At 37.9% G+C, this 24,790-nt stretch overlaps 1 protein-coding gene across 2 annotated transcripts; it reads right to left on the bottom strand.

Moving 5' to 3' along the window:
• Positions 1-1,467: 1,467 nt before the first annotated feature.
• On the bottom strand, positions 1,468-24,245 carry TMEM170B (transmembrane protein 170B). Of its 2 annotated transcripts, XM_075745017.1 has the most exons (4): positions 23,502-24,245; positions 13,172-13,342; positions 10,534-10,651; positions 8,100-8,227 (listed from the first exon to the last, which is right to left on the bottom strand). In XM_075745017.1, exons 1-3 carry the CDS (start codon positions 23,596-23,598, stop codon positions 10,539-10,541), a joined length of 381 nt encoding a protein of 126 aa, XP_075601132.1. In that variant the 5' UTR covers positions 23,599-24,245; the 3' UTR covers positions 8,100-8,227; positions 10,534-10,538. The 2 variants fall into 2 exon arrangements, with proteins under 2 accessions (XP_075601131.1, XP_075601132.1); XM_075745016.1 differs by lacking the exon at positions 10,534-10,651 and having other exon boundaries at positions 1,468-8,227; positions 23,502-24,236.
• Between the last annotated feature and the right edge of the window lie 545 nt (positions 24,246-24,790).

Here is a 24,790-nt window from a genome sequence, read left to right as displayed (position 1 = left end):
TGCACCATTCCCCAAAATTAAACTTCTCAGAAAGCAAGAAAGTCTGTTCTTCAGGAGGAAATATCTCTAAAAACAAACACACTTTTCAGGAAGGAAAACAAGTGCCCAGACTGGTTCTGAATGAGCCGTTTTGGCATACTAGAAAGGAACATCATTCCTCCCAGAGACAGGGCTCCAGTTTGGGAGTGGGGATAACTTACCTTGGAGCAGCTCCAGTGCTTTCAGCTCCCACTGTCCCCCTGGTTCCTGATGCAGTCGCAGCTCAGGAACGAGCTGCGATGATGTCGCAGGGGTGCAGGGCACAAAGCACCCAGGCAGCAAGGCATCCCTGCTGGGGTCAGAGGTGGATCCCAAAAGGTACCCAGCTGTTCTGCAGGGGCAGCTGGCCCACGCAGGGTAGACAATTAAGGTAGCTACGCTTGCTTCTGGCACTTACCCTGAAAGCTTATACTTCTGCACAATATTGCATTGTACCTTACAAAAGTTCCTCCAGAGTTTATAATAAGAAGATTCAGTTATTTTGAATCTTTTCCTCCAGATCGATTTCCTTCTTATGCCTTCACCACTTACAATAAAAGCTCATCCTGAAAGCAACTTTAACTTACAAATTAAAAAACCCCACAAAACAAATAACATCCCCCCCCACTACATCAAGACATAGCAACCTGTTTTTGTACTCTTTAAAGCCCCTTAAGCTCTTCATGAGAAGTTAGCTATTGTGATGCCATCTCTAAAAGCAATACTTCCAATCCGCGTGGAAGAGATACAGATTTACTGATGAGTGTTCTCAGACTGATTTAAGAAAATATAAAGCAAATAAAACTGTACCTTTTATTTCAAATAAGTGACACAAAGCTTATACTTTTCTAAAATGGCATCTGCAAGAGGTAAAGAGTAATACACTCACAGTGAATTAGACTTCCTTAAAAACAAAGCACATTTGACAAAAGCAGGAATAAAATAACATCTACCTACCTCAGCAAGTCAACAATAACAACAACAAAAACCCCCTAGATAAAAGCATTTACATCATGTTGACTAAGCATATTTTTCCCCAAACAGCGTTCCATTGTGAGCTGGTTTAATCTAGTGACGAACTACATCAATATAGTTTTCATTTCTGCAACCCATTTGTTTTCTAAACTATGCATATCCAGTTGCATAAACAAATCCTTACTATAACCACTAACGCAGGAGCCTCAGTTACCTGTTGTAACTAGCCATTTACAGATGTTTCATTTGCTCAGGCATTTCTCTCACATGCTAGAATTCAACTGTCAGAAACAAAGGCCATAGGTATTAAAATCATGTGTGAAAAAAAATGAAGAATGGAAGTCTCACCCACAACGCACTTTTGTCTTGTGCTATCACAGGTCCCACTGACGGTTTTGATTTTTTCCTGTCTATAAAGCAGAAATACGACTCTTGCAGGAACACACCACTACAGTCTAGAAGAAAGTGCATCACTTCATAACTAATTTTAGCTTTATTTTGTGTGTACATTTGTGCATTTCAATCAGGTTCACAAAATGCAAAACATTTGTTATCACAGTATTTCATACAGAGGTCAACATATAGCTTTATGATTACTTATTTATAAACACGTGCAATAAACTATGGAAAGTTTATAAAAGTATTTTAACAGAAACTTTTAATCAAATAAATGAGCGTGAAAATTGTGTTTGACTTTAAATTCTCTATATAAGCTACTACAAAACATTATCACACACATATCACACACACAAAATATAAAAACTACTTACAGGCTCTTGAAACCTTACAATTGGACAACTGTTCCACTGCGCCTCCATTCTAAAGCATGGAAGTGGAAATTGTGCTGAAAAAAGTTTTACTTTAAATAAATGTCCAACTGTTATTGCTGCTTTTCAAAGAACCTGAAAGCATACAATGAGAACTTAGAACTAAACAAACAGCTGAATGGATGTATTTAGATCATTACTGCAATCGAAATGCAAAAGGTAACTACAAAAGTTTCTCAAAATGTTGTGGGTTTGTTTTGTTGGTTTTTTTTTTTTTTTTAATATGTACATAGAGAACTGTACACAAACAGGGAAATAAAAAAGTTGCTTAAAAAATGAAAGATAATAGTATACAGTATTTACAGCTTGTGTCGTCTATTAAAGTCTTTTTTTTTTTTAATTGGAGCTAAAATGTTACATGAACATGCAGTACATCCACAACTCAAAGTTACCTTTTTCGCAGCGTAATATAGCCCTGTAGAAAGCTATATGTTAAATCACTCTTCTCCATTGCTGTTCTTGCTATCTTTCAACTTCCTAACAATGCCTAGGTCATGATCCTTCAGCTTAGGTAACTTCATCACATGACAATATGAACATTTGTTTCTAATACAAATTTGCAGAAGGTGTTCTGTCCACACAACACTTTATAGAGAGCTATTATGCTGCATAGTGTATGATCTATTAAGTCATCCTTGATGAAAAACAGTATTGGAGGGGCACAATTGTCAGTGGACTGATGGATACCAATTTTGCCTTTTTCATTTTTAAAGATTTTCAAATTCTCTCCTCCTTATTTTCTCAGGCAAATCCAACTGGTTATCATGCTGCCTGCATTTGTAAAGCTTATAGTACGGCTGTTGCAGTTATCAGTATGGGTGTCAAATACTGTAGCCTTTTTCTAACTGTAAAATAGATATTTGTCTTTAGTGGTTTCTGCAAGCATTTCTGATGAGTTATGTGCTATTCTATATATTGCCACAGTCAAAAGTTTAGTCACACAAATACCCGATTATCCTCTAAACACCAAAAATATTAAGGGCCTTCAAAACTTCATTATCTATATAAAAGTTAAGCACATTTCAAACAAGTAAAAACCTCCAGCTAGTAATTTTAAAAGGATTTATAGCTCTGATGGCCTCATCAATATACCTTATATATTGATGCATAATCCAGAAACAAATTTCACAATGCTGATATCAAATACCTGAATTAAACTTAAAAAGTTAGATCTCAAATCAAAAGGAATGCCATTTATCTCAATCAAGCATTATTTATTCTACTGAAAATATCTCTTCAGTATTTACTTTGCCTTATAGGGTTTGGGGTTTTTTTTTTAATAACAAAAGCAGCACAAAAGGACATACTATCCATTCCCTTTAACAACTGACAAATCTTACTAGTATTCATGCAGTAACTTCCTGAAGCTTTCAGCAACTACAAGATGAACAATTAGAAACAGAAAAAATGTGTGTTCCTGAAAGAAAATACTCCTTTAGATCATTAGACTATAATCATTTTTACACCTGTTACACTGGGACAATACCCTAAGCAGTAACATATCTTTGGGGATTTTGAGATATCTCTGTGATTACATTTAAATTTAATGCAGAAACTGATTTCAAGTATAAGTCTAGGCACAAGCATGGGGAACAGCTGTCAGGACACAATCTTTCTCGCTTACAAGGTATTAAACGGAATGTACGTGGGTTAAAGTCTACCTTCTAGGACAATTTCATTTTCACCAAAGGTTGTGCAGTTAAGTACGCAAACTAGTGCGGCCCAGCTGAAGATTTCCTTACCGTAACAGAGTACAGAATACTTTCCCCACTGACGTTAAGTGCTGTGGCGGTATGACCAAGGTGTGACCAAAAATAGGACTTTTAACCCAGTGTTGGGTTTTCAGCTGTGTTAAATTCACCTGTACACAAAGAACACTTATTCCTTCTGAAGCTACAGCTGAGGATTTAAACAGTCTTTTCACCTTGAGCTGCTCTCATCTAGAGGTTGGGGAAAAAAAAATGTTTCAAAAGATATTCTGTCAATGTGCTGATGCAGTTGCATGTTAAATTCTGGCAGCACTCTAAGTTAAGTTCTAGCACATATATATATGTAGCAATCCATTATGATTTATGAACAAAATTCAGAATTTCATTTTATCTCAAATTGCTTGGATTTAAATTAGGTTGCGGTCATCATTCTAACAACCAATCTCCACATTTTTCCCCTTAACTGAAATACACGTATGATTAAAAAAAGCATATTGCCAAAAACAGAAGAGTAACTGAAAAAATTGTCATGTTCACAATTGGTTTTCTAAGCCTTATTAGAGTCCTATACTTTTTTTTTTTGACCCTGATTCACCCTTACTTTTATACACCTAGGAATATTGTGTCTGAAAAAGAAAATTAATTGCTTATGTGGAATTATACATGTGTGATGTTGAATGGCTATATACAAAACCATGCAGCTTAATATGCTCATGATACAATATTCAGATTCAATGCAGGAAAGGCATTACTAGAATACACTTAGCGCGTGAAATAAATGAATTAAACCAGAAAATAACAAATCAGTTCTTACAGTTATTAGAGCTTAGACTCCATTACAGCTTCTGCTCAAATGACATTATATGTGCCTCCCCACCAACAGAATTCAAATAGAAAGTCTAACCAAAATAAATATCAGTGTGCAATATGTTGAAGAGGGAATACTATATCCTTTAGAGTAATAAAAACGGCGTACTTCAAAACCAGAAGGCTACATCACACAAAATCAGGAGTACTCTCTCTTTGGTCCATGTTGAATGTTCAAATCCAGCTAAATTATTGGTTTCTTTAAAAAAGTCAACAGAAAACTTCAAATCATATCATTAGTCATTGTACACAGATTAGTTTCATAAACTCAGAATTACCCATGAAATGAAAGACAATTATTTGGATGAAATTTTTCCTTCAATATAGCTAGGATGTTGAATCAAAACAATTTTTTTTGATCGTGTTGATAAATTGGAAGTGTGTGGAATGTTTAAATCTTTACCCACAGCAGCTTCTAACAAAGCAGCAGAAGCTTCTTCAAATTCAGTAGTATATTCAGTATTCCTCCCCTCCTCCAAACATTAAATTGTGTTGATGCATTATTTGTTCTTAACTAAGAAATTAACCATTAACAATGCATAGAATGTGCCTAATGATACAACTCAGAGACAGGCAGAGCCATTTGAAGATAGCGCTAAAAGATCCTATGTGGACATCTGCACAACGCTGTATTGTCCAAAGGGAACCAGAGTACCATCAGTGCCATTCACACATAAGATATTTGTAGCCTGATAGCAAGAGAGAAGGGGAAAAAAAAGAGTTATCTGAAGTAATTTTCTTTTTCTTAGACAAGTTATTTCAATTGTTAGTGCGTGTAAGGTATAGAACACACCCAAAACCATTACTTGAACATAAATATACACACACACATATATATATGCATACACTGCATTTTAACTAGAGCACCTTATGTTTAACAATGCTGTTCCTAAGGACGTGGAATGAAACTTCAAAGTTTCACAGACATAAGGCCGCTTACTCACCCTTCCTTTCATTGCTGGAGTTATTATGCGGTAAGTTCATGCTATGGTCAAAGAATACTTCATAGACAAACTATTTGTCCTCATATATCCCTCACAAAAAATAGTTAAAAACAATTTTCTATCAAATACTTAACTTTGTCTCTGTTAAGCCACTTAAGCATTATGTTATCTGCCTATTCATTGTTATCAGGCAACAATGCCATATAAAGCACAGACAACTAAGCACCTAACAATGTTTTAAAAGGGATTACATGATCTATGCAATAAAAATTACTTGGAGGAAAGTAACTTAATGTCTGCAAAGATACCTCCTTGTCAAAGGAGGGAAGTTACAATGCCAACAATTTCACTGGCACTGCAATTAAAACAAAGAATGAAGCTCATCAACAAAAGCTTTGCATATGCATTTTATAAGTTAGCAGTAGTCTGTATAGTTTAACTTAGTGAAAGACAGCAAGCCATTGATCAGTGGTAGCATAATAGCCTCATGCCATAAATAAGAATCAAGATGCTTAAGGAAATTTGGAAAATGTGAAGAAGTTTTAGTGTGAGGTAATGACACAATCTAAATTACTGAATACAGTGCTTCATAAAACGGTTGGTTTTGATCCAGACAAGCACTTCCAGGTTGTCAAACAGAAATGTTTTTATGTCTGTTGAGTAAGACATTATATCAAATAACCAAATTCATTTGAAAGAGCAAAAATAGAATAAGAATGAAGGTATGGTAAATTGTTTTTTAAAATACTCTCCCCTAAAGATATATATGTAACAAGGCACATTAGGAGAAATATCTTCATTTATTTTATTATTCAATTTGACTTAAATACCTGAAATGAATTTTCTCATAATTTAAGACAATGGGGAGAAGTTTAAATTGCCTTTTACAGATGTAAAAATTTCATTGTCTAAAGTGCAATGATTGTTATGCCAAAAAGTATCAGCAGAAAGTAAAAGCCACAAGACAAAAAACCCAGACTATGAAAAATAAATTTCTGAAGACATTCAAAATAATGAGAATATATTTTATATTCAGCTACATTTTAAAGCAATTCAAAGCCAAAAATATAACACTGAAAAGGCTTGTAAACCTGTGTTTTACCTTGTTCTCCGCAAAGCCCATAACTTTCTACATTTTCCAAACAAGATTTAAATACTTTTAAAGAAAAGAAATAACATTACCATCCTTAGCACTTAAAAAACCCCCCAACAACCCAACAGTTTACGTGGAGTAAAATAAAGGCAGACAGGTTAATTCAATATAATGTTTTGAAGCACTAAGCAACATGACTGGACTGTAAGTTATATTTTAACCACATTCTTAAGCTGTGCTGTAGGTGCCAGTGGTTTCAAGACTCCTGAAAAATCTTTTTGACATCTTTACAGCAAAAGCTTTGAGCAATTTACTTTTCCTGTCAGCATTAAAAGCTGACTGCTGAAAAGCATTCAACTAAGGAAAGATGTAAAAAAATCCTTATTCCTCACACAGAACTTTGTGCCCTTTAAATTTTGCATTTCATAAATAGTTAGTAATTAAACTTAAAATTTCTATTCACTCCAAAACATTCACATTTAAGACATTTCACATGCACAACACTACTGTCCCTTTTAAACTAGAAAAGCACAAACTCTACTGAAAGCTAAGCATTTGAAAGTTCCAGATATTTTAATCTTTCCAAAGATACAAAGTGTTCAGAAACAAGGTAGTAAATACATTGGTGCTGCCCCACTTCCAAACTTTTGGAGTATAGTGACTATTTTGTTAAACTTAACATTTTTGTTTGGTAGAAAACTAGTATATCGTATTTTTATCCCTTTCTATTTTCCTCATAGGTGTATTCTCTTACAGTCGGTTATATTTGCGTGTTCTTTAAAGAATATGTGTAGGGTTAAGAGTCCTATTAGTGCTTAAATAAAGATAGGGAGCTTTTTTGCAACCAGTAGCCTTTCTGAAGTTTTCAGAAGGGTCAGTGACCATCTGTATGTTTTAGACAAAAATAATTTCAAGGAAAGCATCAGTTTAAGATTTGTTTGTGCATACATAACAGATTGTACTTAGTAACCCTCATACAGCCACCTCAAACTACTGATTTCTGACAAGCTAAAACCATGAAGAAATTATGTGCTGAGCTTCAGAAATCTGCCATGAGTCATTCTACACATAGTGCTAATTACATCAGGGTTGCTAAAGCTGTGGTTCTTAAACCCCATCAAAATTCATCTATACTTTGAAATAGACCTAACATCAAAGAGATGCTGCTAATACACAAGTCAGTTATCTTGCTGTTTTACCTGAATTCGAGTGTATGCTCACAGCATTCTTCTGTAATTACAATGTCAAAGCTTACCCAGCCAACAATTAAGAATTAAACTCCAAGTTTGGCACATACGACAATTTTCAGGAGCATCCTTTTATTTTATTACAACACTATTAAGAACGATGATCCCATCACCAAGCATTAACCTGACCGGCAGCTATTCAAGGTGCTTTATCTCAACTCCGCACGCATGGGATCGCACCTTGCCTATGACTGAGGCACGTAAGGCGCAGTGCAGAAGTACAACAGTTCAGACACTAGAGGACAGTCTGTTCATTTGACTGAACCTCTAGATTTGTAGTGCATGTTCCACATAGCTTCCTTCCTCTTGCACTCCAATTCAAGTTCATAAGCTGATGAATCCACTTTCAGGAAGCTTCTCTTCAGATTAAAGATTTCTTTAAACTACTTGATTTATTTTCCACTCCTATGTAAGTCTCAAAGCGTTGCAAGAATTCTTGAAAATGAGATAATTAACGTCAGTACTGTCTGTCCAACACCAAAGACAAGAGCTTCTAAGGGAGCCATATTCTTTCCTGCTACTCTGTAAATTCCAGCTACTGCAGCACCTAAAAATCACAAGAAAAACAATGATCAAATCACAGAAAAAGCCAAGGCTGAAACAGATGACAAGTTATTTACGGTGTCTATGCATCAACTACTCCTAGAACATAACCAAACACTGTATTACTTCATGGCATTCTAAAATTATTAGCCTTGTTTGTATTTTCTACTTATGCAAGTCCTTCAGGAATGATTTTCCCAACTGAACCAGATTAACTTTTTCAACATCAGTTTGATTTAAGAAAAATTGAACCTTGCCATTTCCCTGCATACATCTTAAAATCTTGGTTTTTTTTACATTTTTGCCTTTTGCCAATTTGAAAAGGTAACACACAAAAAAATCCTCTAAAAATTGATCGAGTCCGAAGTGTGGTTTAATAGTGCTTGTGTAGGCAGGGAGAAGACAACAACAGTAAAACTGCTAGTGTCTACAAAATAACTGTAAATATTTACACATCTATTAGCTTCATGTAATATTTCAGTTGAATAACCTGGTCATATTGTGTCAGTTTAGTTTTGACTTCAACGATTAAACTGTTAACATTTGTTTAGCAAACCAAACAAAACATGAAAAAGATCAAAGCATTGCATTGTTATCCATGAATATGTATGAGAATAAATTTCTAGGCAATATGATTAGATTTAGAGCTATAACACATTAAAAATTAAGAAATCATTTTTCTTGTACAGTTGTTATACTTTAAATAGGAATTTGGACACATCAAATGACCAGGATAAACCAGAAACAAAATACTGCGCTGTAAACAGAGCCAGGTGCTACTAACTCCCTTCTATTGTCTTTCACATACTGCATTTATTGCATATATTTGAAGAGCAAAAGTCACAGAGAAAACATAGCTGTGGTGTCTTGGAGCAAATGCCTGAGAAAAAGATACGTCTTTGTGTCAATCAGTCAAAAAAATAACACGCTAATGACGAATAACATTTTCTGCTCAAACAAATTCTGAGCCTTTTAAGGGTACTAAAAATGTTCATTCAAAAAGAGAAATACAGGCTTGTATAGAGCTGTATCCACAGGTAAAAAATTTACTCAATCCAAACCTTCAAGAGTTCACCTGGAATGAAGCTTTCATTTACTACTTTCTGAACTAGTATTTTCTACACAGTCCTTGCTTTCCTTACTTAAAGGACAAAGATTAAATTTATTATCCTTTATTTTCTCTGAAGACCAAACCCCAACATTTAATTATAGACCGTCACTATGTATGGTCTCAGATGCTATCTAATCATAATTAAATGTTTTTTAGACATCACAGAGGCTTTTTCAGGCTCAAAGAAAAGCCACCACATTATTTTTTAATAATAGGCAAGAATTAATAAAATTTGAATTTTCTTGGTTTTGCACAGTCACTAACAGGAGTGGTCTGCTGAAGTGATCAAAAAACCATTAGTGACACGGAAATACATTAAGTCCCAACAGACTTCCTGGACGTACAATCTGTATCTGAATCATCCGACATCTTAAAAAAGTAACACCTCATTTAAAAAAAAAATTTTAGAAAGATAATTCACTAATCATTGAGGCCATAACAGTATTTACAAACACTATAATCAGACTGTTAAGTTTTTGTTTTGTTCTGTTGCGGTGTTTGTTTGTTTGTTTTTAAATCACATTCTGTAAAGTATATTTTCTCAGAAATACCTCACCAGAAGGCTAGCCTCATGGTATTTCACTCGGCTACCCTGCATAAGTTTTTCCATTTGCTCCTTGACTATCTGTTGTCAAAAACTGAAAGAGATCCTTCAGACTGAGCCCAGTGTTGACATTAAAATTATTTTGGTGATTGAACTCTCAAAGTGAATTCAAATCAGTCAAATTAGCATACAAGAATGTGATGCTATTAGTTAACTAACAACAGAAATTTTTGACTTCTTGAGAAAACACTGAGATATTCTGGAAAATATCAACAATAAAAACTTAAAAAATTGGTAGTTTGATAATTATGTATTTATACTCATTAAATAACAGTGTGAAAAACAACCTGTAATGCATAACCCAGCACAATTGGTACAGAGCCAAAGTATACTACAATAGGCTGCCAATGAAGGAAGTGAGATTAACTCACCAAAACAGAGGTGTACTTGGGGAGAAGAGGAAGAGGAGACCCTTCTGGATGAAATACAGCTAAAATCCTTGCCTCAAACTGCCTGACATTTATCTGACCTTTATTGGTTTGGGTGGGTTTTTGTTTTGGTTGATTGGGGTTTGTTTGTGGGGGGTTTTTTTGTTTTTTTTTTGTTTTTTTTTTTTTTTTACAGTAACCACTGTTATTTAGTAAATATTTTATACCTTTTTTAATAACCATTAAGTTCCGTGAATTTTTCAAAGCCTAGAAACTGAGGGGTTTCCTGCTTTTCTATATGCTGGTAAAAAGATCCCAGGAGGCCAGAGAGTTTGAAAGTTATACCTGAGCAAAATTAAAGTTGCATTATTTAATAATCTATACTGCATTCATTCATCTACACAAACAACGCAGAGGACTGGAAATGCACAATGGAAATTGAAGTCAGTTTGCTATTTCAATTTCTTAAGCACTGGACCAAACATATCCAAACAACTAAATACTTCAACTTGCATCACAGTTTGCAGCACAACAGCTATTTAAAATCCTCTCTTTAATATTTTATCACCATAATTTGTTTTCAGAAGCTCCCCACAGAATTTCTTTTACTATGATACAACTCAGCACTGTCCAGAAACAAAAACACCTGAAAGTAAAAGAATTCGGCTAACCAAGTTGCAATGCTCTGTGCAAAACCTTTGGGAACAGCATAACTAGTCTACAGTCTAAGCTTGGAGAAATAATCAGGTGAATTTACACATAAACAGTTCTGCTTACTTGTTAAATGTTTTGATCTGCAAAATTGGATGCCCAAAATACAACTGTGTTGCTCCTCTTTTTATGCATAGATAAAAGAGACAAAGTACTTTCATTTGGGAAACACTGAACCTGAACCTTCCCTACCACAGAATACTGTAAAAATCTCTGCTTGGATATTCCAGCATCACATTTCCTATCTTCAGTTCTTCAGAAATGCTCATACACTATTGACCTTGTAACAGGGCCACTGCCATTTTAATCATAGGACAAAAATCAGCATAACATATAATTTAAGGCACCCAACTGGTTTGACCTCCCCTTGGGGAAGAAAAAAAAAAAGTGGAGTTATATTGAACTATACTGTGTTAAGTGATGGAAATTCTAGGCTGAGAATTATATAGCAATTAAAATAACCTTTTGAGGAAAGTCTTAACAAAATTTATCATGAAATTTGCATTTTTATTTACCCTTGAAAACCAACAGGCATGAAAAGGACTTTCAGTAGCACTAAGAAAAAATCATGAATGTGTTCAAAGCTGAAATGTTACCACTATTCTGACAATCTGGGCAGTACACAGAAAAATGGGAATGAAAGACAGAAAGGCTTGCCTACAGACTACATGATAGTTGCTAGATTTACATTTCCTTTACCCTCAAAGGCCTTTCAAGTTAGACCATCTTCTCAACAACACTGAAGATCTTTGGGCAGAAGCTACTGCTCAGGTTAATGTAAGACCCATCCAATCCATTGATTTTAATGTTGAGAACTCCTTACCAGCATTGTTTCAGAAAGCAAAGCACAAGCTTCTTTTCTGTAAAAATAATATTCACTATTTCCCCCCCCTTCCTTCCCTCCCCACCCTCCCCCCACAGAAAACTCAGTGCTCCTATTTGCTTGGGAAATCTACTGTAGTCTATTTGCTAGATAAATGTATAAATACGATCAAGTCACAGACTGAATAAAGTGTCCTACTGATCTTATGGCATATATGTCAGTATTGACACACAACAACAGAATTTCCTAGGAAACATGGAAAACAGTATCTTATACTAATAAGTCCAGAAGAAAACAGTAAAGCAGCATTTCCTCGAAACATTCTTGGCAACATCACTTGTGTGTCATATTTGGTCAGGTGTAACACTTCTGCGCTTTACTATGTAAAATACTCCTGCTTTCTGCAATGTTTTAATGTATAGGTTTGGTTGGTTGGTATAGGTTTTAACTATAGCTCTGTGAACATTTCAGCATACTGCTTTAACAGAAAAAATAGTTAGCATCTTATCTGTGGATACAATTTCAAGAAATAAAAAAAGTCTAAATTGTATATTGAGTGGTAGGTATTAGACTAACACCATAAGAAACTCTGTAACAGATGTTCATGCCAAAGAGTGTTTCACCTAGAACAGCAGCACAGCTTAATTTTTTTTGGAGAAAGGAGAAAAGGGGGGGGGGGGGGGGGGGGGGGGCAGGGGGGAGGTATTTCCTCCCTGTCCCAAATAAACTAGAAAGTAACATTATTGCCAAGGCAAGACTGGAAAGTTCTTTCAAATCCGTGAGCAAAGTGTAACTTCTCCAAACAAATTTTCTTTGCTGTAAATCACTACCTACATTGCACGTTTATTTCTTTCAGAAGAGCAACATCCTATCCAGGTGCAATTTAAAAAACCTCCAGCAGGTCCAAGGAAACAAGCAGGAATTCAGCCTTGCAACCAATGGAATCAGGACCTCATTTCCAAGAGAAACTTGTGGCTTTAAGGGTACTAAGAGGTAATGTTTATCAGAAACCTTTGACAAAAATCTGCAACAAGTATGGTAGGACAGGACTGCTCTTCCTTATCTCAAAAAGGATATTACCTGCTGAGCATATACCTTTTGAATAGCTTAGTACCCAACGTTTCCAAAGTGAAAGAGTAGGATGATTTCTGCACTCGTCTGATGATTTATAGTAGTTTTATCTTTACACAATAGAAGAGCAACTCAGCTGTCAGTATCATTAGGATAGCTATATAACTAAGGCAAAATCCATAACAATTAATCACTAAGTTTTTTTCTTTTTAGAAGGTAGATGTAAAATAAGAAAGGAAAAAACCACAAAAGAGACTTACTGGTTATCATTGCTCCAGTTATAGAACCCAGAAATCCAATGCTGACCACAATGACAGAGATCAGCCTCCCCTGCCTATGCCTCTGCAGCATCACAAACATTAATACTCCCACAGCACCATGGACAAAGAGAGAGGAGAAAAGAGCCCAGAGGAAAACCCAGTACCACATCTCTGAAAGAAAGCAGTCAAATAAAGGGTTAATATTTCTGACAATAACTTTATAAGTAAGAAACTTTAAAACATTGTATACAACCAACAGTAAGAGAAAAGCAATACTGATTTCCATCTTAAAAAGAATCAATGCGACAACACCAGCATATGCTCAAGATACTTTCCCCCCTTTCAGCAGTCTATCATAAAGGAATAACTCTATTATGATCAGAAAATTATAAAAAGGATTCTGGCACAATTCTTGTTTCAGATGTATTATTACAAGAGATCCATCAGCCTTTTAATAGTTTCTTTAAATTATGTTAATTGCAATTTCTTACTAGATATTGTTACCACTCCCACAGAAAGAAATATACTCTGAAACAAAGACTGAACCAAGACAAAGTCAAGAATTGTTTCAGGGTTTTTTGGGTTTGTTTTTTTTGTGGGTTTTTTTTGTGGTTTTTTGTTTTTTGTTTTTTTTTTTTTTTTTTTTTTTTTTTACAAGAAGCAACAGCTCACTTGTAACATCAAATGAGAAAATTGAGATTAAAGACTTCTGTTTATCTACCCAGGAGCTGTAATAGAGTGTTCTATCAAATTAGCTTCAAAGACAAAAATAAAAATACTACAATTTTAACAAGAACTTTTAACATGTCTAACTACTTGCTTCTAATTGCTTAGTACAGAACTTCATACAAACAGGTAGTCACTATTGTTTAAGTTACAAAGCAAGGACAAGAGATCATGAGAATGTGTGAAGTACAAACATTTCTCTGAAGAATACCAGCCATGATCATTACCTTAAAATAAAAGAGCAGGAACCATCAATGAAGGTACATAAGAATTAAAGAACCTTTCTCATTTGGTGGTAATGTTCTAAAAACATTTACTATAACTCAAAAGGGTGGGGAAATGCACCAAAAGATGGTGGGTTTGGTTGGTTGGGATTTTTTTTAGTTAACTACAGCAGGTATATATCATCACAGATTTCAGCAAATTTGGGCACATTTTCCTGATTGACATAATCCCATGAAACTGTCATTAATTCAGAGTTTTTGCTGCAGTTCCCCCTCAAAAAATATTACAGCTTCTGAGGTGAGTCTGTATTATTGCAGCTTGACACACATCAGTCATTTGAGCAGAAATATGACCCAATTAGCTAACTTGAAAATAATTAGCAGCTCAAACAAAACATAGTGTGAAAGGATGCTGAGAAAGAACAATTGCTAGACAATAATGACAGTCCTTTAAGTCCAATGTCAATATTATATGTACACCCATAGCACAAACATAGTTTAAGATTTTTTCCTTTAGTAGTACTTTGAAAGGAGACACAACCCTTCCCCTGTCATACAGCCATAAAAGGTAAAACTCTGTCATAGGACTTAAAACTCCTCTAAGTTATGGTAACCAAAAGGCTTTCTTAGGAGAGCAGCAAGGAAGGTGGGTGGTAAATCTACATTCAGTTAATCTAACAGCTTTAGTTCAACACGTAACTTCTCTGAGTGCTTGGATATATGCATATATATATTGAGGGTGGCTCCGACCAACTTGGATGCTCTGTCCCCTTACCCCTGGCCCCAAGTTGGGTCTCCAAAATCTTTGCAAAAGGATAATGACCACAGCACTGTTCTACTAAATGTCTCCTCCTTCCCAGAAGTTACTGTGACAGTGCCAAGTAGTTACTCTACAAATACCTGACAAACCCCCTCACTAACACTGACTGTTTGCTGATCTAATCTTCTACAGTCATAGATAGTTTGGGAGGGGAAGCTCTCCTGCAGTCCTAACAGGCCTTGTCTGTTACTAGTACAGCTTGAGTGTTCCCATTGGTTTTTCTAGTGGAAGCAAATAAGTGAGATTAGCCTTAGATTATCAATATAGAACCTGCCAGCCCTGCTAGACCTACAGTGTGACCATAGGTAAATAAACCTTAGGAGATGGGGGGGGTGGGGGGGTGTGTGTGTGTTACTTTCCTGAAAATGTAAATCACATACAACTCCGGGCAGGAAAACCCTGTCCGGAAGGAACCCTTTCATTCTTCTAGTGTACATCAGAAAGGCTACCAGGGAAGACCCTTTCATGGAAAACTGTCACAAAACCAGATTCCTAACAGCTCAAAACACTACTGTATCAAAATGATAAAAACTAAGCTCCTGTCCCACAAGGGATCATTTTCTTGAGCACCAAGTAAACAGTTAGCCAATACTTAAATTTTAGAGGTATGGACTGAGTAGACTATAGTTCAGCAATAGACTGAACAAGTCCTCAAGTCTAAATTGCTTTGTCAACATTGGCAGTGAAAACACACAAGACCTATGTTCCACTTTAACTTTCGTTCTTCATGGTTATTCATATCATATAGAAAAGAACTCTAATATGGGAAATAATGTATCTAGTAGGCAAGAGCAAGCATTTTGCTGCTCACAGATGTTGATCTCTGAAGACCTTAAATCCTAGAAGATATTATATGCATATCTTAGATCTTCCATTTTAGTTCTCCACAGTAATATGGTTGAGCCCATCTCCCAGATTATTCAGAGAAATACAAAACTAAACTGCTGGCAGGTGTATGTAATGCTGAATGTACTATTTCAAAAGATAACTTGTTCTTACACAAAGAGGATGATTTGCCTTGTTTGCCAATAAATGCTGTAGTGGAGATGCTACTGATTTTCTAGACACAGCACCCTTCCCTGCAATTAAGTCTGTTACATGATTTTCATACCACTCAGGTTATACTGATATGCAAAATACTCAGTAAAAGGGAGGCCTGGATCATCAGGACAGAGTGCTGACAATGTTCTTGATCCAAATTTTCATTTCTCTTGACTAAGATGAATGCAAGAGATGAAACATCAGCTACCAAGAAAAAGTGAGGACCTCTTTAATATTACTACAGTAAAAATATCCCAGTGAAGGACTATGAGAATACACATTTCAAATTCACAGTTGAAGAAAACACTTGGTTCTTATGTAAAGTTACATAACAACTGCAGGCTTCCAAGATAGCCAAACACTCCATAACTACACCAATGGTGTATTGATTAGTATTATCCCATCATTTCTTCCACAGTCCAAAAAACAAACTTCTGGAAGGTGTGCTGTTGTGGATACTGAATTCAGGCAGGTATCAACTGATTTCATAAAACTGCATCAGAATGAGACAAACTCGTCCCTATTTAACATGAAGCCCAAGAACAGAAGACTCAGTTATTTCAGGTGAAAAGGGGCCTGTGGTTATGGCAGCCTGTTCAGCAGCCAGTTATTCTGAAGTGAACAGCCAATACATAGATATGCTCTGGGGAGGAGAAGCAAAGCTCTTGATATCGTCTCTCTGCAAATATATCTGAGAGACAGTTCCATGACCCTGAAAGCTGCACTTTGATTCTCTCTTAAAACTCCATTGCAGCTGAAAAGCTTGAAACTGGCTGAAGAAAGTCTGTTGTAATCTGACTTGGACACTGTCATTCCCTGTAATTTCCACAGGTTTTACTAGGCACTGCTTTACCTTTTAGGAAATCAGTGTTTGTTGTCATTGTTGACCTTCACCAGGTAGAAAAGGGAATTGATTTCCAGTCTTAGAAAGACTTATTAGGATGACTGTATTTTCAGAAGAAAAGGAAAGACTGACTACTCCCTGGTAACTAAGAAACCAAAAATATTTACAGACCCTTACACAACAAAATAACTACATAGCAAGCAACTACCTTGGGTCTTATTTACATTCCAAATAAGGCTCAAGGAAAATTACCATCCCCCTTCACTTTATATTTAGGGCAGGAGACATGAGAATAGAACCAGCCCCAAATGTCCTGTTGGACAAAGTAATAAAAGCTTGTGTTGTTTGGTACATGTTTTCTTCTCCTACTCCTTAAAAGGAACACATACACTGAATGTATTCAAAAGGTAGAGAACATACAGAAATATTTCTTGTTCCACACAAATGCAGCTGTATCATATATTTATCCTGCAAAGTTGACTTTTCTAGTGACGGATTCAATGAAACATAGCAACATATTTTCCAGAAAACTTACACAACATACAAGATTGGATTAATTTATAATCATAATTTATGAACCTTTCATCACAGTCATCTTTGTCACAGTAAAGTAGCTGTTAAAAAACCTGAAAGGTCTGTAATTCAGAGAATATCAATTCACTATTTCACATAAGTGTTTCCTGTTCCTCAGCTACAGACTGTACATTTAGTAAGAGACTGTATATTTATCAGCAATTATTCTGAATACAAAAATTTCTTTAGATTCCTGAGTAGGCATCACACAATTTATTAAGCCACCACTTCTACTTCATTAAACCATCACCTCAGTCCTAGAAGCTGAAACAGGACAAATCTCTTTTGAGCACCTTCCATAGGAAAGGCAGCAAGAGTCATACTTTCTTATCCTCTTTTATTTATCCTTTTTATGCCTGGTTGTTCACCACACTTACTTATTTACTTCTGCTCACTAATTAGGCCAGCGATGAAGATGACTGAGCTGTTTAGCATGGACGGACAGGGTAAGAGGACAGCCATCCTTTATACTAGAGGCGGATTCAAGTTCCATAAACCTAGAGGACAACTTAGTCATTTTTAACCTGACAGGTTGAGGGAAAAGAACTTAGTGCACATGAATTTCTGAGTGTAAAAGTTTGAGATTCACTAAAAATCAGTATCATCTAACTCCAAAATCATGATGAGATATGACCCTCAAAAAAAAAAAAAAAAAGAGCATGCTAGAGTAACACTTGAAGTAAGCAAAGAATGGGTTGGGGGTAACTGAGAGATGCCACTAGGAAATAGAGAAAGAGAATGTGGACCTCTGGACACAAACAGGCAAGACTTCGCTTGTTCAAAAATAACCTAGTTGAAAAATCCACAATACCTATAAGTGAAGTGAAATTGAAGCGTCTTAAGAACATGCTCGTAAAACAACTAATTATGTCCTATATACAAATTCGTACTTTAAGAGGTTTAAACTTACTACATGATCATCATTGCTACCTTGATAAAAAAGGATGCTGTCAAAAAATTTCAGTCTTTGCATAGCTATACTAATTAGCTTGCTCTTTTGATGATGAACTGTAGATATGGAGTACCTTGCTGGTATGGTAATAATGAGTTAGCTTTATCTGACAGAGAGCTGATGTCCTCATAGGGCTACCCTGAAGAGCCATGAATAAAACACAACTTTAGGAAAACCTCCCAGCTTCCTTTGCTCAACCCTAAGAAAGTTTCAGGGTTTACTTTCAGTGTATCCAAATCACTTTAAGTAGCCAAAACACAACTTCTTTGCATCAAAACTCCACCCTTGTCAAAGGAATGCGCTTATGGGGAACTATGAAAGATCCAGTACTTACTAGCTTACAAGCACATAGAAGTCACAGTTTTTCTAATGACAACTGAGATCCATCTTTCAGGTTTATTTAAAATTCTTAGCACTTTACTACTACTTTAAGTCTTGTCTTCAGTTTGTGTTCCTTTCCACTGGTTTTACTTGGGTGGGGATTTTTTCTAGCAGAAAAGCTGCAAGACTCAAATAACTTGTAATTCATGCCCTATCACTCCAGTTTTAGATAACTTCTTTGTTACTTTAGGTATCTATATATATCACAGATACATATCATACATACATTATTCTTATGTACGACATACAGATATTATACATATCATATTGGTGTAGACATACACAACCTTACAGATTAGATTTGAGATTAGAAAAAAAGTTTTTAAAGCATGCTACAATTTAGAATAACATTCATATCACTTCCAATTTACCAAACCTGAAGTTGCACTCCATCAACAGCTTTATCTTGGGCAAATAAAAATGCAAAGTCAACACACCAAGTATGTAAATGCTAACATTTTCAAATATTACATATATGTGAACATACTGTCCTACTATTGCTCAGCTTCAGTAAACATAGAATACTTCCTTAGTCCTTCCTCTTCAGCAGTTCTGTTTTCCACTAGTCTTTACCTTCTTTTTCCCAGATGAATGATTGCTTATAACATTTCATGAATCAAGACTGATTACTGCAAAAGAAAGTAATGGGGCTTTGGGCAACCTGGTCTAGTAGAGAGTGTCCCTGCCCATAGCAAGGGCGGTGGAACTAGATGATCTGTGAGGTCCCTTCCAACCCAAACCATTCTATGATTCTATGAAGTATATCTCCGGGATTCTAATCTACCCCAGCCTACCACTATTAGCTACAGAGTTAAGTCAAGCAATAAGTATCTGTGCTGTGAATACAAAGATAACAATTTAAGTCAACAAGGTAGCACGTGTTGAAATCTGACTTAAGAAAACATACAATAATGTTATATTCCTGTAGATTTACAAACGTGAAGCACTCAGATTAAGAAATACCAGTATATTATACCTGCAAACATAACTCAAGGTTTTTTACATGTTACAGTGTTTTCATCATCATTGGGTCCTTTTCTTAATTACTGTATTAACTGGTACTTTCAAAGTTAACAGGGCTATACAGTCAAACTGTTGTTTGGAGATGCTAATGTTTTTGCTGCGTTAAGTGGAAGAGAAACAATTGCTGAAGAGCATTTAAATCATAAGTTACAGACTAGCCCTCTCAAGTTACAGGATAGGGGACAAAGACATAGTCCAGACAATCAGGGACATATGATTACAGGATGAAGCTTAGGGAAAAAAAACAGTAACAGACAAGGAGCATATACTATGCCACACCCATAATCTCTTATAAATGTTCACTTTCAACAAATTTAGGAGTTATTACTGTCCAGCACATTAAAATTATAGACTTTTATTTCAAAGTGTATCAAAACAGTTGTGGAGTTTTGAGCTGATCATCTTAGGACACTGGGGTGTGGGGAGGAAGAGGAAGATGGCTCTGACTTTAGAAGTCATATAGTACAACATAAGCTGGTTTTTGTAAACTCCTCTGCATGGAGTGGCACAGAGAAGACAACACTCTCCCCCCACCTCCTTAGTGGCCAATACAAACCCCACTCAGACCAGAAACTTACACCTTTGGAACATGCAATAACTAGATGTCAAGAAAACACCTACATTTGTTACAAAAAGAATAGAAATATTGCTAAGTTCTTTAATGTGGAGGAAGCCTTTAATCGTAAGTATTTATTTTAATGGACACTAAAACTGGGTGGGGTTTTTTGGGTTCGGGTTTTTTTTTTTTTTTTTCCAGTTCAGATTCAGCTGTTATCTGACTTGTTCTAGTAAACCCTGATCTACCACTAATCTAAACACAACCAGTCCATTTAAATGGGAGGTTCTTGGGATTTGCTGGAGAAGGTAAAACAGACAAAGTAAAAGCCTCCTCTCCTAGGGTTACTAGACTCTTACCTCCATGACTTACAGTAACACTCCTCTTCCTCCCAAGTGAAGGCAGGAAGATATGAAGCAAAGTATATCATGTTGGTGAGCCAAGGTTTCAGCTACAAAGATAGGTTCTTGCAGCTTCAGCTATCACAGGGTGTGAAGTGTATGAAGCAGGAAACATTGTCTGTGGTCTCCTGGGTATTTTGGGCCATATATGAAAGACAGGATTTCTTTTTTTATATTGAACCTAAAATCAGTTATATGGTATAAAAATAATAGTTCAGCTTCTCATTAAGGGGAAAAAACCAAACACCAAAATTAAACCATTAGGGTTTGAAGCACTTCCTGGTTTAGGCTGGAGTTCGTATCAGGTCCCTCCTGAAAGTTCTTGAAAATTAATATATCTTTAAGAAGGATACGAGTTGGTTGATGAAATTTCACAACTTTGCACAAACATAACCAACATTGTCTATGTAAAGAAGATAAGTCTTTACTTACGCAACTTAAAAGCCAAGTCCAGACCACAAATTTAAGTCCAAAAATAAACACAAAGCAGTCCTAAAGAATATTCATGGAACACTGTATATTTATAAATTTATTTTGCCAGTACTCTGAAGAAGTTTCTCCTTATACTTTACAGAGGTGCAAAAAGGAATTAATTAAGTAGTCAAACGAAACAAACTCATTCACACACATTTTCTTAGCATGGAAAACTAGAACTTCTGTTTTTAAACAAAGTTTACATCTAAATTGGTAATGTATTTTAGGAAGGGTTTATGCATGTTTAGTAACAGCTATTCAGTAATTATTATTATATTAAAACAATCTCCTAAGATCTAATCAGGAACAGGATATCTTCTATAGAAGATTTTAAATCCAGTGAAAGGTATTAACTGTTGACAGTCCTTAAGAACATTCAGCACAACAGGTTATGGCTATAAGGACAACCTGCTTTTAAGAACCCCTTCAGCAGCTGTAGAGCAACTACAACTGACACTGACATTCTCCAACAATACTAAGACAGATAATTATTTTTCATATTCTTTAATTTAAAAAGAAAAAACATTCCACCTTAAAAATACCTTGTGCAACCCCTTGCTGTATTGCAAAAGCATCAAGAAACAAACTGTTTTGCTTACTTAACACTCAGAACTGAATTTCATATAAAAGCCTATGTTGCATAATACTCTGATAAGAAAAACTTTATAGAGGATGTCTGGCATAAAGAAAAGTAAATCCATTGTTAACTTTTTCCTTTAAGAGTACAAGATTTGTTTTTATAATAAGTATGCAAAACTAACTATTCACAAAATGAGTTGTATTAGTGTGTCACCATAATAATACCTGGAAATTTTAATCATCAGACACACATCTTAAAAAAATCATAGATTAAATAAAGAAAAAAAAATACACAACTGTATAACCTTTTCATTACATTAAAAAGTATTCTGGAAGTTAAAAGAACAAGAAAGATAATAAAGCCTAAGACAATCACTTTGTGTTTGCTACAGCTTCAACTTCAGCTACATCTCTATCTTCTTCCACCTTGAATAGATATAAAAATAAAATAATATATCAACAATTAATATAAAGGGAGGGAAAGAGCATAATATTCTTTCATAAATATTAGAATATTTTCATAAATATTCAAAACATATCCACTTTAGTCAACATTTTCCACTAATCTGTCACCACCTAATATACCCCTATACAAAGCAGAAAGAATTCATGCAGTAACATCTCTGCTCTTGACACCAAATCCCTGTTTATTCAGAACTGGAAGCTTATACTTTTCTTTACACCTGAAAAGAATAGAAAATCAGGAAATTCACCTCTCCGCTATATGCCTTGGGTCTCACAGTAGTCAATATCCATTTTTCAGCATGCAACTGAGCAGAAAAAAAAAAGGCCAGTTCTTGCCAAAGCTAGCTAAATCTCCCCTCTCCTAACAGAGGATGAGAACTTGACTCTACTTTGATTCACAGAACTTTTTCAGAACAGTTCAGTCTTTAAAAATCCCTGATACTTAAGATTATGTCTATTTGTCAGGAAATGTCTGCCACCCCATTAACTTCCACAGCTCTCATTGTCCAGGGTCGTACTCAGGGTGGGGGAAAGTCCCTGCTTCTCACATTCATTTCTCTGGTTTTTAGAGCTCTCTGTCAAATGCCAATGAACATATACCCTCAAAAAACACCCCCCCCCCCAAACATACTCCAGCCTTCCATACATATTTAAACACTCACACAGGCTTTCTACAACCCTTTACTCACACGCAGGAATGCATCAAGTTGCCCATATACACATACTCTATACAAATTTTATTATATACTTTGTATGTATCACGCACAAAAGTGAATGAACACTTTCACATCCTCGGCTCCTTTAGTCATGCAGTCATACCAGATCTCAGACGGACACACCAGTCCTCCCAACACGTAACACACAGATCCCTCTCGTTTCTCTGGACATTACCAACCCCACACCCAAACCCTCCAAGCACACACACATATTACATGCACCGCCGCAGAACAAGCACACACACACACACGCGTGCAGACTCGGGAACACAGACACTAGCTTTCCCTACGTGCAATAGGCAGGGAGGACACCCCCCGCCCTACACACCGGTCCGACACCCACGCCCTCCATTGTGTACCACTGGGTTTGCTTTCCAGCCACGGAGCGGCTTCCCCCGGCTCCCACACTGACGGCACTACTTGCCCACCTACACACGGGAGCGAACACGCGTACCCACGCAACTCTCCGCGCTCCAGCCCCGCTCGGCCCCCACGCGTGTCAGAGCCAGCCCACCCTCCTCCCTGCATACCCACGCCCAGCCGCCGCCCAGTTACCGGTGAGGTTGCGGAGGACGGTGCCATGAGCCCACAGACTCAGCACTTGCTGCACCGACAGGTTGATCATGGAGTTGTCTCCCGCTTCCACCTTCATCGTGCCGGGTGGTCCAGCGACCTCTCATCCGCCGCTCCTCAGCCGGGGGGGACGGGCGGCAACGACGGCCTGACGACTGGGAGGCCGGACGCCTCTCGCCGCCGGACCGCGGGACGGGAGGGCTGCGGCGGCGAGGAGCAAGAGGGCGGGGAGGCGGCGAAGGGGCCTCCGCGCCGCGGGGGAGACATCGAGGACGGAGGGGGAGATGGCGACGGGGGGGGAGCCGGGCGATCGGGCCGGCCGCTGGCGCTTCCCCGCGGCTCAGGGGCAGGGCAGGGCGGCCCTGAGGTGCGAGGGGACGGGCGACAAGGCCCGCGCGGACCCCATCGCTGCCTCCTTCTCTAGCAGCAACGGCCACCGCCTCGCCAGCGGCATCGTCACCCCGGTCACTGGCATCACCTGGAGCGGGGGCGGGGCGGCCGTGAGACTCCTCCCCCTCCCGCCCTCACACGGGGAGCTCCATGCAGCAGCGGCCCCGCCCGCGGGAGAGGAGGGAAGCCGCGCGCGTACGAAGGCAGCGCGTGCCGCCCGCGGCTCCCGGCGCGAGACGCCAGCTGCTGCCGGAGGGGCGGGAGTGGGAGAGGAGGGAGGGGCCGGCGGCTCCGCGCAGGCGCAGTGTGAGGAGCGGGAGGGCGCGGGCGCGGCGACTCTCCGGAGTGTGTGTGGAAGGGGCAGGGTCCCAGTGACCGTTAAGTAGCGCACGAGCTGCGCACCTCGCTCTGATTGGCCCTCGCCATAGGGACGGGCTCACCTCACGTGCCCGTAGCACCACCCCTCCCCGGGAGGGGGGGGCTCGCGCCCTTCCCGCCGTTGCGCGGCGGCGAAGCCCCTCTGTGCCTCCTCACCTGCCGGGAGGGACTGATCCGCGCCCGGGGTGCCGTGACCGGGGTTGGTACCAGGAGCAGAAACGGCAGCGGCTTTTTTTTTTTTGTTTGTTTCTTTTCCCCACGCAGCGTTAAAATATAAAGCCCCAGAGGGCGCGGGCGTTCGTAGCTGCGCGGGTGGCACGGCGGGGCCTGAGGCTCCCTGCTGAGGAGGGGTGAGGAGACGGCAAGCTGAGGAGGGGTGAGGAGACGGCGAGCTGAGGAAACGGCGCCGAGCGATGAGCGCGGGGGGGGACGGGGCAAGGCTGGCAGATTATGCTCACAAGGTGAATTTTGCTTGGGAAGGCCAGTGCTGCCTGAGCTCAGGT

The sequence above is a fragment of the Balearica regulorum genome, chromosome 2 (assembly GCF_011004875.1).
Source record: "Balearica regulorum gibbericeps isolate bBalReg1 chromosome 2, bBalReg1.pri, whole genome shotgun sequence".
Lineage (NCBI taxonomy): Eukaryota > Metazoa > Chordata > Aves > Gruiformes > Gruidae > Balearica > Balearica regulorum.
The sequence above is the reverse complement of the archived record's forward strand: the minus strand, read 5'-3'. Positions and strand labels throughout refer to the sequence as shown.